This window comes from Electrophorus electricus, chromosome 14 (genome assembly GCF_041902795.1).
Source record: "Electrophorus electricus isolate QZ-2024a chromosome 14, ASM4190279v1, whole genome shotgun sequence".
NCBI classification, from domain to species: Eukaryota; Metazoa; Chordata; class Actinopteri; order Gymnotiformes; family Gymnotidae; genus Electrophorus; species Electrophorus electricus.
In genome coordinates, this window is record NC_137510.1 from 8,852,434 (window position 1) to 8,869,249 (window position 16,816).

Sequence of the window (16,816 nt, forward strand, 5' to 3'; positions counted from 1 at the left end):
TATTACTGTTGCTCACTGGAATGTGTGGACAAGGCTTTCTAGTGGAAGAGGAATCTCCTCAACAAATAATTAAAATAAATGAAATATATTTTCATCTCCACAACTCTGTTCAAACCCATTCTGTATAATTAATGTTTTAAATATTTTGTATAAAGTTTACAGTTACTTCTGAGTGTAAGATGCTACAGCATGCAATCACCACAAGGGGCAGGAGACTACACCCTTGGCAGCCCCATCTTCACATGCTAAAGCTTGTCAGCACTGAAAACATTAAAATAATATCTCTTATTCAAGAGTTCAAAGATTACTGCTGATAAAACACAGTTCTAGAAACTTTAAATTAGTCTTATTCAGGTCCTTTTTTGTTACTTAATATAAAAATATTTGTTACAGCTCTACCATTTACTCTAATATTGGCAAAAACTAAACTATGATCTGTAATTTTTTTTGTGCTGGAGTTTGCTAAAAAATGCTTTAGCTTCCAGTTTCTGTGATATTGTATGTATGTTGTATATGTATGTCATTCTGTGCAACCGTAGGCATAAACTTTGAAGTTTAATAGAATACTGCCATAATATGCACTATTGCGTTATTATATCTAGTTCTACTATTTGATCCGCAAACTGTAACCTATTATTGAATGGTAACAGGACTTGTTCGTTGAACTTTGATACTAGTAGAAAATGTTCCGTTGTATTGTTTTGTTTTTGGGTTTTTTCTTTTGTTTTGTTTTTTGGGAGGTAGCTCAATAATAGTAACAGTTAAAGGTTAAACCTGAACTAATAGCCCATGCTGCACAGGATACAAATCTCTACGTCCACTAACAGGAACAGGCCAATTATCAAGTAGGCTAATTAAATGCACAGTTACACGTAAACAACCATCTCGGCTAGGGCGGGTCATCAGCATGCCTTAGGCTACTGTCGCTTCCGCTGACAACTAACATGCTGACGTTGGCACTGCCTCGTTGGAGCTCGGAACACTCCTCCCCACAGCTATACGATAAATACATTTATAAAATTAACAATACACTTAGAAGGTGAAGTTCACAAGCTAGATAAAACTTATAAAACTTAAAATAGAAATCAAATATCACGTAAATTGGGCAACGTAGTTAGAGCAAATCTGCCTATTGTAGCCTATGCCTTTACGGATACAGGAACAACTTTCGTCAACCGGTGTTGGTAGATTACATTTGTTGTCCAGCTGTGTGTGTGATGGATGATGAAGTTGATATTGACTTAATAACCCAAGAGAAACTTCATATATAAATCCAAAAGTTTTAAGGGTGATATGTGGATAGCTTTTCTTATTTTTCGTGATATTAGAGGATAGTTAGGCCTACTATGAAATGCCGAAATTGCTAACATTATTTTCCGTTGATAGAATACCGTAGTGGACGTGTGTAATGTAGCTAGAGGTAGTCGAGATGATACAATCAGATTGAGTGCAGATTAAAAACTGTGTGATTGTTAGCATATGGGCGCGATTTGGAGAAGAACGTGGAAGTGTGTGTAGTCAAGATAAGTTACACGTGTAAAGTACAAGGGTCTCTCACGAACCTAGCTTCAGCATTTGGACTTCTAGACTTTTAGTCATATAGTTATAAGAAGTGGTCGGTGAAGCGCTGAGACACTCCCAACTGACTCCTTATTTTTCGGAATATTTTCAATTGTATAATAATTTCAGCTCATTTATAAAGAGCTCAAAGACTGCACCAGATATGACCTGTCTATTGATAGGAGTGCTCAAAAGGTAAGTTTTTTAAAACCAAAATCCAGTGTTTATATTATTTTGGGACATTGTCTGTTGGTAACATTGCAAAATAATACAACATCCTACGTCCAACTACAATAGTTGCATTACGAAGTAAATATTAAGTACGTGTTCATGTTTGCTGTGTTTGTGTTGTTGAACGATTGACGACAAAGACCTTCATTCATTCTTTCCCATTCTGGATGCATTTATTAGGATTCAGACGGTAAGGCTTGTTAGGTATTATGAGTATCGTATCGAACTGGAAGCACACTTCCTTTTTTTAACAAAAGCTAAAAAATAAATAAAATTTAGTCGAGTGAGTTATAACGGCGGTTATAAGCTTTTAACTAACTTTTGATTTGCACAGGTGAAGCTGTGGATTAGGCTACGTGAATATGCAAGCAGAAGTGAAAATAAGTGAAAAGATAGAAGCAGTAATGGACATCAGATAGGCGAACATTGAGATGAAGAATCCGTCTCTGCTATTAGGGTTTTTATCCTTGTTACTTGTCCTGGGTAAAAACTGCTGGGTGACCGTCCTTCTCACCATAACAGTAAACAAACTTACACATGCTCACGTACGCCCATTTTTGACAATATCAAATAATTTTCCTTTCTAAAACAAACAAGCTTTGGATAGGATAGATTCAATGGATGCTAGTATTTACTTTGCAGGCTTACCGTTCTGAAAACGCAAGGTTGGGAGAATATACTTGATTTAACTTAAGATTGAATGATAGAGTAACCATTACAACTTGACATTCATCCAGTTAAAGTGCCTAACATTTGCACGTCTGGCAATTTTTGTATCACTTTCATGGCATAAAAGAGTTGAATCTATGTTTATTCATATGTCATTTTGTTTATTACTGGGAGATAATAAATAAAAATAATTGAATGTAGCAAAGATGCAAAGTAGCAAGAGTGACTTCATTGTTTAAAGTTAAGGCAAAACCTCAATGTTAGGAAGCCATCTAACAGCTTTGTTCTCTGTGGAGCATGTTGCACAGTGATAGTTTCGTGTATATATAAAAATTTGTATGTAGCTTGCAACACTGTCCACTCTTCTTGCTGAGTGAGCCATGTTAGAATTCATTACACATTGACTTCTTCTTGCATTTTAATGTGACCATGCCTGCTGGATGGAGTCTCCTTTTGCTGGCCAGGCATCTAATATTGCAACGGGAGGATTAACCCAAGGAGAGTGGGGTGGAAAAGGGGAGTGATTGCGTGTGTACTTCCCTGATTGGCTTGCTCTTAAAGAGGTGTGTTTGGTTTCTGAGGAAATAGAGGGAGTAAAGCTAAACAGGTATTGTTGGGGGATCACTATTGTGAAATACTGATTAACTTATAACCTTATCTCTGTCCTTTGGTCTATCTATACTGACTACAGCTCCCGATTGTAAACAAGGCATATGTTAATTTAGAAATATACAACATATATGCCAGTGATTTGAATTAAACTTATTTTGCATATGCTTACAAGTGTTTACAGAAATAACCAGCAATTTGTTAAACACAAAACATATGGTTATAAAAATAAATAGCAGTGTCTTATCCATATGTCTAATTCAATTCAGACACATGTCCCTCTTTCCCTCAGTTACAAACACATCTGTTAATTTAGGACATTCTTTCTCAGTCCAGTAAGTAACAGAATGAGGAATCTAGGTAGGTCTTCAGTGAGCTTTGACATATGTACAGCCTTGGGGCTTAAAGAATGGAATGATAGTTATAAGAGACTCTTCTTTTTTGCTCAGGTTTTGTTCTTGTGGGTAAATGTCATTGGAGCTAGATACATGTTTTGAGTTTCAGTTGAGCAACTACTTTGTTCTGCTGTTTGTAAAGTTGGGCAAGAACTGTTCTTGGACTTGTGCCAACAAATATCTGAACAACCGTCTCTGAGCTTTACACATTCTCTAGTTTTGAGTCAACCTGCAAAAAGAAACATGCAGGCAAACAGGTTACAATTTATCCAAATAAGTTTTTTAGAAGTATTCCTTCTTAACAAATGTTAATTTGTTTGAGGGGGGCATTGATTCAGCACAGATGCCATATTCATTTGTATGTGAATAGTTGTAGTTCATTAAATGGCCATAAATTTCATAGGCTATATTGCACTGGTTCCTTTTATTCAAAGTCATGTGCCAGTAATCATTATCTTTTCTAGACTGATTGTGTCATTTTTCTGTGTTTCTGTAGTAATAATGTATTAGTATTTTGACATGTCTCTTTATTAGCTGAAACTAAACAGTGTATGTTAATGGAAGTAAGTTGTTCATCTGTCCAGTTTTTATTTTAAGATGAATTAGATTGGTTAACATTCTGGGCAAATGTTGTATGACATGTCTCCAGAGTATATACTTTGCTTATGTTTTATGTACTACATCCAGATATCAAGAGTTGGATTTATTAAAGACACCTTTACCCAGCACTAATATGTATTTGTTTTTTTATTTGAAGGTGGGATGCCTTTAGCACAGCTGCGGTGTGTATTCGCTCCATGTCTACTTTCCCCTCACTCCCTACTGCTGTGGCAGAGTTTGTCTCTAATGCTGTGGCAGAATGTGAGCCTGCCAAAGTACATGTGGTGACTGGCACACCTGAAGAAACAGCAGACATTTTGGCTGGCCTGGAAAAGGAAGGCATGGTGAAAAAATTGCCCAAATATGTAAACTGGTGAGCAATACAGGCACATTTACTTCACTTTAAGTCTAACATCGCTGTTGCAGTCATTGTGCTTACAGAACATATTCTGAGTCCCTATGTATGTTGCAGCCCCTAGGTGTCTTTATAGACTCAAATATTTATAATATTAGCAAATTAATCAAACAAGGAAAGAGCCAGTATGAAAAATTGAGCTAATGCCAACAATCAGCAATACATATGTGTGTTAGCTTTAAAGTATAACTAATGGAAAACAGGTTTAGCTGCTTTACTATAATAGATTATGTGCTCTAAGCCTTAAAGGTTATGTCTCTGACAGTTGGTAAATTTACTGTGGTGTGTGGATTGCAGTTCTTGGGATATCAAATCTAGAAGTACTTTGAAGCTATGCATAAAAATGCCTTGGGGAAAAGTTATTTATAGGAAACATTTTTTACCATATTAATTGAATGAACAAATGACAGTAAAGAAAATCATGCGTTAATCATGTATTAATTGTGTGTCTTATATGTAGCTGGCTGGCCCGTACAGATCCTAAAGATGTGGCACGTGTGGAGAGTAAGACGGTGATAGTGACGAGGCAACAGAGGGACACAGTTCCCATTCCATGCAATGGTGCCAAGAGCCAGCTTGGAAACTGGATGAGTGAGACTGATTTCCAGAAAGCAAAAGAGGAACGCTTTCCTGCCACCATGACTGGTTTGTGTTTGTGTGTGCGTGTATTAGGGGTTGGTTGGGGGATGGAGGTTAGATTCTGTATATGCAGGCCATATTGCCTGATATAGGAGCAGAAATTAGTAAAACATTATAGTGGTTTATGCTTATTTAATTAAGTCTTTGTATTTGAATTATTAAGTCTTGAGCTAATGAACAATATCATCCTTTCCCAAGTAACCGAGTGGACACTGTGGTAAGTTTAAAAAATAGATTGCCTATAATGAACAATAGAATTACTGCCACCCTCAATTATGATGAGCTGTAAAAAAGAATTTCAGTGTTCTGTTTTCTTTGCTCAGCAACATATAATTATGGTGCATAAGGCTGCTAGAGCAAGGAAATTAAAGGAAGTAATTGGGCATACACTGCCAAGCTTTTGATAGTATGTGGTAGAAGGTATCACACATGCCATATAATACACGCAGTAGTATTAAAAGGCATCGGTATATTATATTAACAGGTTGCCTCACCTAGCTTGTGGACACAGCTAGAACTTGATTGATTTGACACATCACTGAGGCACTTAGGCACAAAGATGTAAACAGTGCCACAATAAGATAACTGCATAAAGTAACTACCTAGGCAACCATTTCTATGATCATGTTGAAAACTTCACATCCTGAAATTTTGTAAACTAGAAATTTTGCAAACATTCACAAGGAAAATGAATTGTTGTCGGTTGGAGAGATAAGAAGTGAGCCAATAGACTACAGTGCCTATGATTCCTATAGAAAACTACAGAAATGGTCTCAGTTTCTGAGCTGAGATTGAGGACAATTGTGAAAAGACCAGAGTCAGCAACATAGAGGGGAAACATCAGTGATTTTAACCAGGGCATGCATTCATATGAGTGGGACAAAGGCAAATTAACAGTACTCATCTTGATGTCTGATCCATAGGAGATTCTAACACCACAACCTCTACAAGTGGTGTGTGGATTACAGATATATGAGAAACCAGATGCAGTTGCTTGACTAAGGTGGATGAAGTTGCTTGACTAAAGTCATTGGATTGTCACATCACAGTCAAATGAATGAGTCAGACAAATTCATGAGAAAAGTTCTACTCAGAGAATGGACACTGAGCAGTGCAGATTAACTGTAGTTGTAAAATCGAGTGCAAATGGAGGTACAGGATGAAGCATATTCTTGTTGGTACCAGAGGGTCAGTGGCCAGAATGTTTTTCATATGTTGGGAAGAGGAGATCGATGGAATTGTGGTTGGAGTTTTAGAAACAGATATAGTGAAAACCTTTAGGAAGCAGTGTGTATCCCTGTGCAGATTGCAAGTGTATAATCTCCAAGTCTTTGCAGGCACAGCAAGTACTGCTGTGACTGATAAAACAAACAAGCAAGCACACCAAACTAATTTACCATGACACATTACCAGAAATCCATTGTTCATCCAGAAACCAAGCAGCAGATCCCAGGAGAAACATCAATTTCAGTGCAGAAGGGTGCAATCCTAGTAACAGCAGAATACTGCACCACGCCCTCAAACCCAAGTGGTGTTATGACCAAAAGTATGTATGTTTTCCAGAAAATATGGAGTTTTCCAGAAAGTATCACAGTAATCTAAGTAGAATTGTGGGATAAAATTTTATTGTCACATAAGACACAATTTTGCTTTCAAAAAAATATGTGGCGCAAACCTAACACTGCCCATTGCTCACCAAACACCATCCCAACAATGAAGCATGGAGAGAGCGGCATGTTGTGTGGGATGCTTTTCCTGAGTGGGTACTGTGCAGCTTGTTAAATCTGAAGGATAGATGGTACAGAAAAACATGGAGATGCTGTAAAATGACCTGTGTCAGTCTTCTAAAAAACTAAAGGTTGGAAGACATTTAACTTTCCATCAGTATAAATGTCCCATTATGTTATTATAGTATTTTTGTGTGAGGAGCTTTGTTTTCCAATAGAGAGTATAGGGTCATGTGGTATTATGGCTTGCTGCACCTTTAATGGGGTCTTTTGCCCTTTCAGCATGATGGTGAAATGAAACATATTGAAACACAATTAGGACCTATGTCTTAACATTACTGAGGGTCTGCAGGATTACTTGGACAGGGAACAGAGCAAAAAACACCCAATGTTAAAACAAAAGGCTTGGAATGTTTTCTGCATATTTTGGTTAAAGCAAATAAATATTTACTTTATATGAGTATAAAAAGATCTAAACATAATTGTATTGGGGTACCTATCTGTATTGTCCATATTTTATTTATCTATTTTATCCTGAAAACTTAGTATTTTGCACTGTAGTATTTTAACTAATTAACTAAACTAAGATTGTTTTATTAAATTCTATTTTGGAGGTCCACTGTGTATTCATATAAAGTAGTACATTAATCCAACACACAGTTCCTTGAAGGGTAAACAGTCTGATGCAATTTTGCTTTTATATGCTTCAATATGAAATGTATTAAATGCTTTTCAGCAATGAGTGTTAAGAGCTTGCACCTTAGTTAAATCAGTCAAGAAAAACCAAATGATAACATGTCTGCCAATGCTTCTTTTCTTTCCTGGTCTCCTTATAGGTCGAACAATGTATGTTATCCCTTTCAGTATGGGTCCAGTCAACTCCTCTTTGGCTAAATTTGGTGTTCAGCTCACGGACTCTCCATACGTGGTAGCCAGTATGGGGATTATGACTCGTACAGGCACGCCCGTGATGGAAAAACTGGAACAGGGTGTAGAGTTTGTTCGTTGCCAACACTCAGTGGGCAGACCTTTGCCACTTAAAGGTATTTATTACAACATTATATATCTACTCAACTAGGACTGCAAGTATTATTTAAACCAGTTAGTCATGATGTTAAAAAAAGCATTTATATTTTAATCCTCTATGATGAAACAATTTTAAATAACATGTCATTTTAAGTAACATTTTAAGTAACAGAAGTCTTCATTAGTTTGTATTATTTTAAACTGAGAAGTAAATATTTACAAGTATATGTGACTTTAAACTGTGAAACATTCATCAGTTCTCCTCCTTAATGGATTAGCATATTATTCACAGCATCACTTGCTTTAATTCACTTGTTGGAAAATTCCAAATTATTAGTTATTTGTTTGTGACCATCAGTTAACAGCAAACTGGTGGTATCTCTATAGAGAGGAGAGAAGTATGTTGTCTGTAAAAAGGTATAGGTAGTTGTAACAATCATTGTTTGAATTCCTGAACTCAAAGAACCCAATTATGCAGAAACCATGTCATAGCTGGTTTTCCCTGATTATTTTGTATATAGAATGTGGACTGTACTGGTATAATTGCTTATCTATTAGTCTCTTATTTGTTGGTCTTTTATATATATTGCCCGGTATCAACCAGAGGAGTATTGGCTCTGGCTTGCTCTTTTGGGGGCTTGGACCTGGACATATGTCAAACTGTTGTATGCAGCAGTTGTAAAAGCGCTATATAAAAAACTTTGGTTGATTATTTATTTTTTGGTGAGACTAATACATTAATAACCATTTATACCAGTGCTGTTCATGTGTTATATGTAGTAGAAATTATATTGGATTCAGCACATTCTTTGTAACACAAACATTGTTATTTCCCTGATCCCTCCCCCCCACCCCCCAAATGTATGTCCCAAAAGTATTGGATTCATTGCAAAATGTTATTTAAAAAAATATATATATATCTTTTTTTTATTACTTTTGCACAGGAGACACATGGCAAACCATGTGTGAATGTTTGAAATTATGAAAATGTTGCTTTTTCTGATTGTCTGAACAAAGAATCAGTAAAACAAGCAAAAAAACTAACATATTAAAAATATTTTTAAACTAATTTGGGTAAATTCCAAGTCTGATGTCTATTCTTTTCCATCCTATGTCCCAGCTCCATTGGTGAATCAGTGGCCTTGTAATCCAGAGAAAGTGCTGATCTCGCATCTCCCAGACACCAGGCAGATCCTGTCATTTGGAAGTGGCTATGGAGGCAATTCACTCCTTGGAAAGAAGTGTTTTGCCCTCCGTATTGCCTCTCGCATTGCCAAAGATGAAGGATGGCTGGCTGAACACATGCTGGTTAGAGTAACCATTGTTCCTTCATACATTTAGCTTTGGATAAAAGCAGCTTACAATTTACACTGACTACAGTTTGAGCAACTGCAGGTTAAGGGCCTTGCTGTGGGGCTCAACAGTGGAAGGTTGGTGATAGTGGGGCTTGAACCAACAACTTCTGAATTACTAGTCCTATATGCAGCTACTCAGCTATATACATATACTATGCTAAAACAGTTTTCCAATACACCTAAGATTAATTTATGAACAAAGAAATTATTTCTGTGTCTATAAGTTATATTAACCTGTATGTTTGACTGTAAATATTTAATCTTCTTGCTTTTTCACTCTCAGATTCTGGGAATCACAAATCCTCAGGGTGTTAAACGGTATGTTGCAGCAGCTTTTCCAAGTGCTTGTGGAAAAACCAACTTGGCCATGATGAAGCCAGCGCTGCCAGGATGGAAGGTGGAATGTGTGGGAGATGATATTGCTTGGATGAAATTTGACAGTCAGGGTAAGAGAGAGAATTTATAGAGGTCATAGAAAGCTCCTGATATGTTAGTAATGATTCTGCAGTTTTCATGTTCGTATTGCTCCTATTGCTAGAAAGTTCACAACATGCCCAAAGAGATGATGTGTTGTAAATAATGAATTACCATAATAAAAATTTAGTACTGGGGATTTTGCACCCACCCCAGGAAAAACAAAGTTATATTTTGCTAAAATAATTCTAATATGGTGTGGAATGTGATAATAGGCTGAAATTGAAGTAATAGTTAAGGCATTTATTATTCAAACTAAACATGCCCTCTGATTTGAATAATATAAAGATCACTTTCTATTCCAAACACCTTATGATTAATTTTGAGTTTTTCAATTAGCCATCAAAAAAAGAAGCACACATATATTCAAAATTTTATTGTCCATCAGTGGGTGGAGTCTAGATGTTTTTGCTCTACACAGGAAGTTTCAGTTAGACTCTCAATTTTCCTAATATAAGACAACTGCATGAGGGACTTCTGGTATTATATATAACCTACATTCCTGTCTGCTCTAAAACAGAGTGGGATATATATTTATTTTATAGGTAAACTCAGAGCCATTAACCCAGAGAATGGGTTCTTTGGTGTTGCACCTGGCACTTCCCTGAAGACAAACCCTCATGCAATGGACACCATTTCTAAGAATACCATATTCACAAATGTTGGTGAGACTAGTGATGGTGGGGTTTGGTGGGAGGGTCTTGAACCCCCTTCAACTGGCATCACTCTAACAGACTGGCATGGAAAGTCTTGGAAACCTGGTAAGATTAATGGTTAATGAAGTCACAATAAAACACAAGAGGCATAACTGTGTAATCCTATCTCATCTCATCTCATTCAGATAAAATCAAGTACCGGCATGTCTATATAATTAGATTCTTTCTGTTCAGGTGCTGCTACACCATGTGCACACCCCAATTCCAGGTTCTGTGCCCCTGCGAGCCAGTGTCCGATCATTGATCCTCTGTGGGAGAGTGATGAGGGAGTGCCCATTGATGCCATTATATTTGGTGGGAGGAGACCAGAGGGTGATTACCTGAAACTGAGCTACCTTTTTTCTTTTTCTTATGGCAAAATACTATTGCATCATCTCCTCATTTCGTAAAATGTTCTTATTTCAAAACAATTTGAAAAAAAAATTATAAGGATAAGTGAACAGGGTACAAATTCTTGTGAGAGACCTAAGAAAAGCCAATTGCTCTGGCCCAGTTCACTCCACTGTTAAGATAAATAATACTCTCAACATTGTTAAGATAAACAAACTTCTTGTTTCTTAGGCGTGCCTCTGGTATATGAGACATTTAACTGGCGTCATGGAGTATTTGTGGGGGCTGCGATGAGATCTGAAGCTACAGCAGCTGCTGAACATAAAGGTATTTCTACCTTTAGCAACTGCCACATTATTATTATAATTTATTATAATAATTATTATAATAACATTAATGAAAAATATAAAAACACTTAACACATTTTACATTTTAGCTCCAAACATATTAAAGAATGTGTGTAATAATTAAAAGAACTGGAACATGCAGAAAAATACAAACTACAATAAGGTATTTATTAGGAAATATAACATGGGAATTACATTCTATCAATACATGTGTAAGAATGAGACCACCCAGACAAAATGTGTTGCCAAAGTTATTCTTAGCATTCAAACTTTCAAAGTCTGGAGGAATATAGTACAAAGCAATTTTCCCTTTCCCTAAAGTTTTGTGGTATCCATGCACAATCAGACAGAACCTGTGATAACAGTAGCCTAGCAATCACACCTTACCACAAACAACTTTAGGAAAAGTAGTTCCATCTGTGAAAAACAAAATCTACAGATTTGTATGTACAAGTACTTTTGACAACAGAATTCATAAAAGTGTAATAAAGACAGCAGGACTGGCCTCAAAGGTGGGTCTTCAGGTGGCTGGCCAAAGACCTAGCTCCCTGGCATGGCAGCCTTAAAATACACTTTACTTTCCTGTGTGATGGTCTCTTTCATGCTTCTTTCTCGCTCAGCGCATGGCTGTCTCTATCGCACTCCTTTGGCAAGTACACACACTTCACATGTTCTGTTTGCCCTCACGAATCCACCCCGAATTTAGTGTCACACCCATACTTCAAGGTACATACTGGCCTTCACATCATTCAAACACCACAGTCTGACCATGCCTACACTTCCTATGGCCTTACAACACTATTCCACTTATGATATCATTTGCTGTTAGGGCAGAGAGCAAAAAATATTTTACTCTCCTAGAGATGTGTTACTAGGATATCATGTTTGGGTGGGCATTTTGATTATTTGGGTGAGCAACAACAAAAATATTGCTTTACCTATATAGGGTAATAAACAAGGAAATATTTGTAACTTACCATTACAAAAAAGAAAAAAAAAATTTTGGATTTTTATGATGAGCAACTGCATGATGAAGTAGAGAGAGAAACTTGTGAGCAAATTCTTGTGATATATAAATGTTTATTGATGGCTCTTAGGGCTCTATTATTTATTTTAAACTGTAGTGCCTGCCTACAAAGCCAAAAATAGACCAACCCCTCCTACCTGAAAGCACTAGTTTCATCCACACCATATCTTGAACCCTTCATACTGAACCACCATCCCTGAAGGGATAGGAGAGACTCCTTCCTGCACTATCACCAAGGTGGTGGGATGAAATTACACTTTCCCATCCATACGTAGTCCCTTGCTGTTAAAATGTAGACTGAAGACCCATGTCCTAAAAAGGTACTTAAAAAAATACCAAAGCACTTCAAAATCACTTGTATGATCAGTAATCCAGCATAGACTTAAATATATAAAACTGAAGAAGATTCCAAGTGAGTAACAAAATTGCAGTGAAGTACACAAGATTTCCAGGGGGAAAGAAGAAACCTTCATTTCACAGGGATTAATTTAGGAAACTGAAAGAAAAAGAACTGATTCATACAATCTGAATTTTAGAATACCATGGAATAAATGTTTTAAACATCTACTTTTCTAATATAAACTGATTTCATCAGAAGTACATTGTTTGCACAGTTGATGAAGGAGCTCTGTCCAAAAATTTGTCTAGAAATGTTCAGTGCAATTTTGACTACCTTTTATATATATGTATCTCCAGACAGCAAACGAGTCATTGGGATTAGTAGGAGTTTGGTGCATCACTGTATTTTTGCTGTTCTTAGGATTGAACTGAGACTGATGTCATTCCTTTGATCTGTTAGAACCACTCCTCCATCTCAGTGCCCCTGTCACCACTGGGACAAAGTTGTGTTAACCTTCCACACTTTCTGTTCCCACTTACAGCCTCTGGTATTTTTTGAACTTCCATTACTTCCTTTAGTTATTTCCATCACTTGGAGCTGCCACATCTATTACCACTGCTGTTTTCTGCAACTTAGTTTGCAATGTCTGGCTGGTTCACTACTACTTTCTCATCTGTCTGGATTTGGAAGTCCCACAGGATCTTATCCTTGTTGTTTTTGACAACTCTGTGGTTCCTCCCATTTGGACCTGAGGTAGTCCAGTTCATATGCCTTGCATTTGTTCCCATATTATGATTTCTGCTACTTGGTTGCATCTCTCAGTGTATGTTTTCCCTGCCAGTTTCTTGCATTCTGCTACTAGGTGCTGAGGCACCTTTGTCTCAGAGGCACCTTTGCATCTTGGGTTTTCTCTGGTGTGACACACCACTGCTTATTTATTTGTAACATTTATATAGCACCTTTACCGTTACCAAGGTTCCTTTGCTCGAACTTGTACTTAGTGCTTGATCTTGTGCTGCTATTATTTAATCAAAATATTAATTATTTAGATATTACAAAACACAAAAGACTGCCCATACCTGGATTGAGATGCATCACTGAGTTAGTATAGCATTGCCAATAGAATTTAATAGTGGAATACTGACTTTCTTTATTCCCTTTGGATTTACAGTAGTGCCTCTTTTATGTAGACATAGATTACCCCTCTTTTTCTAAACATTTTTTTTTTGCCTTCTGAAAGATCATAGATGAAATTATAGAGCTGGTGATGTAGGTAATTTTTGCATTCATTTTTCTATAATGTTTTCTAGCTAGCAGTTTAGTGCAAACATGCTAAAAGGATTCTTCTCTTGTTAAAAAATGGGTGAAGGATCCACTTTTCAGAAAATGTATTGCTTACCAATTATTGTTACTCCCCATTACAAAGTGTAATGGGATTATTTTACTGCTTAATTTTTTACTGCTTTTACTGCTTAAATACTGGAAACAGTATTCACACAGAAATCACACTACTCACTATTCACATTTATAAATTAGTATCTAAAACAGTTACTATCTAAATATCTGAACCAAATCTGAACCAATTATAAAATATTAAAATGAACCAATATTCTTTTGGTACACCAAATACAGTTATAACTAAGTAAATGAAATAAGTTGATTAACTGAAACTCTAATACTTATTGTCTGGTATCGTTTATTATTGCACTTATTGTTATCTGATACAGAGTTTATGCTTATTTTGCATTCAGTATCAGCTATATTTCAGCAGGATTGTAGTTCAATGGTATCTTGAACTCTAACCTATTGTACTGGATATGATATATTCTATGCGTATATGATAAAGCCGCTCTGGATAAAAGCGTCAGCTAAACGCCAGCAATGTAAATGTAAAATGTAAATATAAGGCACATTGTATAAATGCCATGTGATTGTAGTTGTGGATTTGTAACATTTTGTCTGATTGTATGTTTTGACAGTTTGCTTGTCAAATTTACAACAGTGGAAATTATTTCTGACTACAAGACTACAGTAACTATGTTATTTTGTATTGCATAATACCCTAAACTGGTCAACCATGCTTTAGGCCCCCACTGTTTTGTGTTTTCGGTTTCCTGATTCTGTCTCAAGGAGACCTGGTGACCTCAATCCTGCAGGAGGCAGCACATGAGATATTTTTGTTTGTAGTTGAAATTGACAATCTAGAAGTAACTTGGTGTTCTGTTGCAGTAGGAGTATCTCTTTAATGATCATCTAAGGCTTCCCAACCCTTGATTAATCATTATTCAATCAATTCTTCTATAAATGTTTATATACCTTTTAAAAAATTATTAAAAACACATAAAAAATGAAATTTATTGTAAAATAAGTAATATCATTACAATTTCAAAAGTTTTAATACAAAAACAGAACTTTCACTGTTGATGCTGATGTGACTTCCAAAAAGAGGAATAGGGTTATTGTGAACATATTAGGAATATGATTTATATTACTTTATGATTACAAATATTTTATTAATAATGATAATGATTAATAAGATGGGGTTTTCAACCTGAGAGGATTCAGGACCTGGGGGGTGTAAGATAATGAGATTTTTAGATTAAGCACTCAACACTCACATGAAAATATTTAAACACCAGTAAATATATTCTGTGCTTAAATCTTGAGCAGAAACATTTGATTATTGCCGCAAGTTCTAATAACACAAACAGGAGGGGTGTGCTGGTTCAAATAACTTGAAAACCACTGAGCTATAGTATATTTTGTTATTTTATCAAGCAATAACTGAAATGTTTTGTAGTGATCTGTTTTCTTTTTGTTTTGTTTGATTCTTCATTACTCCAGGTAAAGTGGTCATGCATGACCCCTTTGCTATGCGTCCTTTCTTTGGCTACAACTTTGGTGACTACCTGGCCCACTGGCTGAGCATGGAGACAAGGAACAGACCCACCCAGCTCCCAAAGATTTTCCATGTCAACTGGTTCAGGAAAGATCCACAGACCAATTCCTTCCTGTGGCCTGGTTTTGGAGAGAATGCTAGAGTACTTGAATGGATCTTCCACCGCTGTGGACGCACTAGTGAGGATGAAGGTGCCAAAAAGAGTATTATAGGATGGTTGCCTCAAGAGGGTGCCATCAATACACAAGGCCTGAGCAAGAAAGTAGATATGGGTGCCCTTTTTGATTTGCCTAAATCTTTTTGGCAGAAAGAAGCCCAAGAGCTACGAGCTTACTTCTCCCAACAAGTGGGGGCTGACTTACCTGAACAGGTGGAGAGAGAGCTGAGAGCATTAGAGGAGAGAGTGAGGGATTGAGAGAAAAACAATATGGTTGATGACATGTCAAAAGTTTAGTGAGGTGTGGGGTTAGTGGGAGAAAAATAAAGTTTTTTAAACAACAATCATTAGTCTTGTAATAAAAAAAAAGTCTTGTAACAAAACTTCAGGCATGGTGTCTGGTACTTTTGTAACTAAGCACTAGCAAAAAATTTCAATGTGGACTTGGTGGCTTCTAGTAAACTTAAAAACACTATGGGAAGTTTACAAACTACAGTCCAAGACTTAATCTTTGATTGTGCTTTGTTGAATTTACTTTACAAACAATAAAGGACACCTAAAAGGCTTTTACTTGAAGGACCAAATAGATTAGGTGTGTTATTAAAATAAATGAAATGTCAATATTTTATCTTTTATGTCCAAATAAATCACTTAAAATATATCCATTTGGAATTATTGTGATTGTATGCCTATTACACAGTAAATGTTTTTGGAGTTTTTTGTTTGTTTTTAACAATTGGCAGAGAAATTTAATAGAGGCTTACTTCACCAGTTTTGTGAAGTAAGATGCTGAATGCTGCTTAACAATGTAAAATAACCAAAAGCACCTCTGTCCATTAATGGAGTTCCGATGAAATACAGAGTAGTCTTTATTAAGAATTGGCATTGGAAATTTGTTCTTACTATATTGTGGAAGAAATTCATATATAATGAGTTAAATATGTATAGATTGATTTTAACATGCACTGTCTTAGTTTGTGAATTGTTTTTAAATGTGCCAGTAAGCAGAAACTTCTTTTCAGAACTTGAAAATCACCCTGAAGATGTTTGCAGGTGTTTGTCCTTGATACAGAACAAAAGTGTTACTGTTAATGAAGCTACGTGCCAGTAGAGCAGATTAAACCAGTTAGATTCAGGATGTTTGGAAAACTACACAGGATGTTTGGAAAACTGCATGCTCAAGCAATGCTTACAAGGGGTGATGATTCAAGATGATTTTGAGGAGTGTTAAGGACTATTTCAAAAGTATAGTGTATGTTTCAAGTAACTTATGAATATGGATTGGCAAGATTTTGTAATT

At 36.2% G+C, this 16,816-nt stretch overlaps 1 protein-coding gene across 2 annotated transcripts; it reads left to right on the top strand.

The window, feature by feature from the left end:
* Positions 1-999: 999 nt before the first annotated feature.
* pck2 (phosphoenolpyruvate carboxykinase 2 (mitochondrial)) lies at positions 1,000-16,177 on the top strand. 2 transcript variants are annotated; one of them, XM_081696474.1, is made up of 11 exons: positions 1,000-1,755; positions 1,932-1,981; positions 4,222-4,437; positions 4,940-5,124; positions 7,682-7,888; positions 8,992-9,179; positions 9,510-9,672; positions 10,246-10,461; positions 10,591-10,728; positions 10,978-11,073; positions 15,305-16,177. In XM_081696474.1, the coding sequence occupies exons 2-11, from the start codon at positions 1,959-1,961 to the stop codon at positions 15,772-15,774; spliced, it is 1,902 nt and encodes a 633-aa protein (XP_081552600.1). In that variant the 5' UTR covers positions 1,000-1,755; positions 1,932-1,958; the 3' UTR covers positions 15,775-16,177. The 2 variants fall into 2 exon arrangements, with proteins under 2 accessions (XP_081552600.1, XP_026861402.1); XM_027005601.3 differs by lacking the exon at positions 1,932-1,981.
* The last annotated feature ends 639 nt before the right edge of the window (positions 16,178-16,816 follow it).

Bases quoted from the DNA above. Each gene is read 5' to 3' on its own strand.
- pck2 (XM_027005601.3), top strand. From the start codon at position 1,724: ATGACCTGTCTATTGATAGGAGTGCTCAAAAG. The intron at 5,125-7,681 runs GTTTGTGTTTGT...GTCTCCTTATAG, and splicing joins CTTTCCTGCCACCATGACTG to GTCGAACAATGTATGTTATC. The intron at 7,889-8,991 runs GTATTTATTACA...CCTATGTCCCAG, and splicing joins CAGACCTTTGCCACTTAAAG to CTCCATTGGTGAATCAGTGG.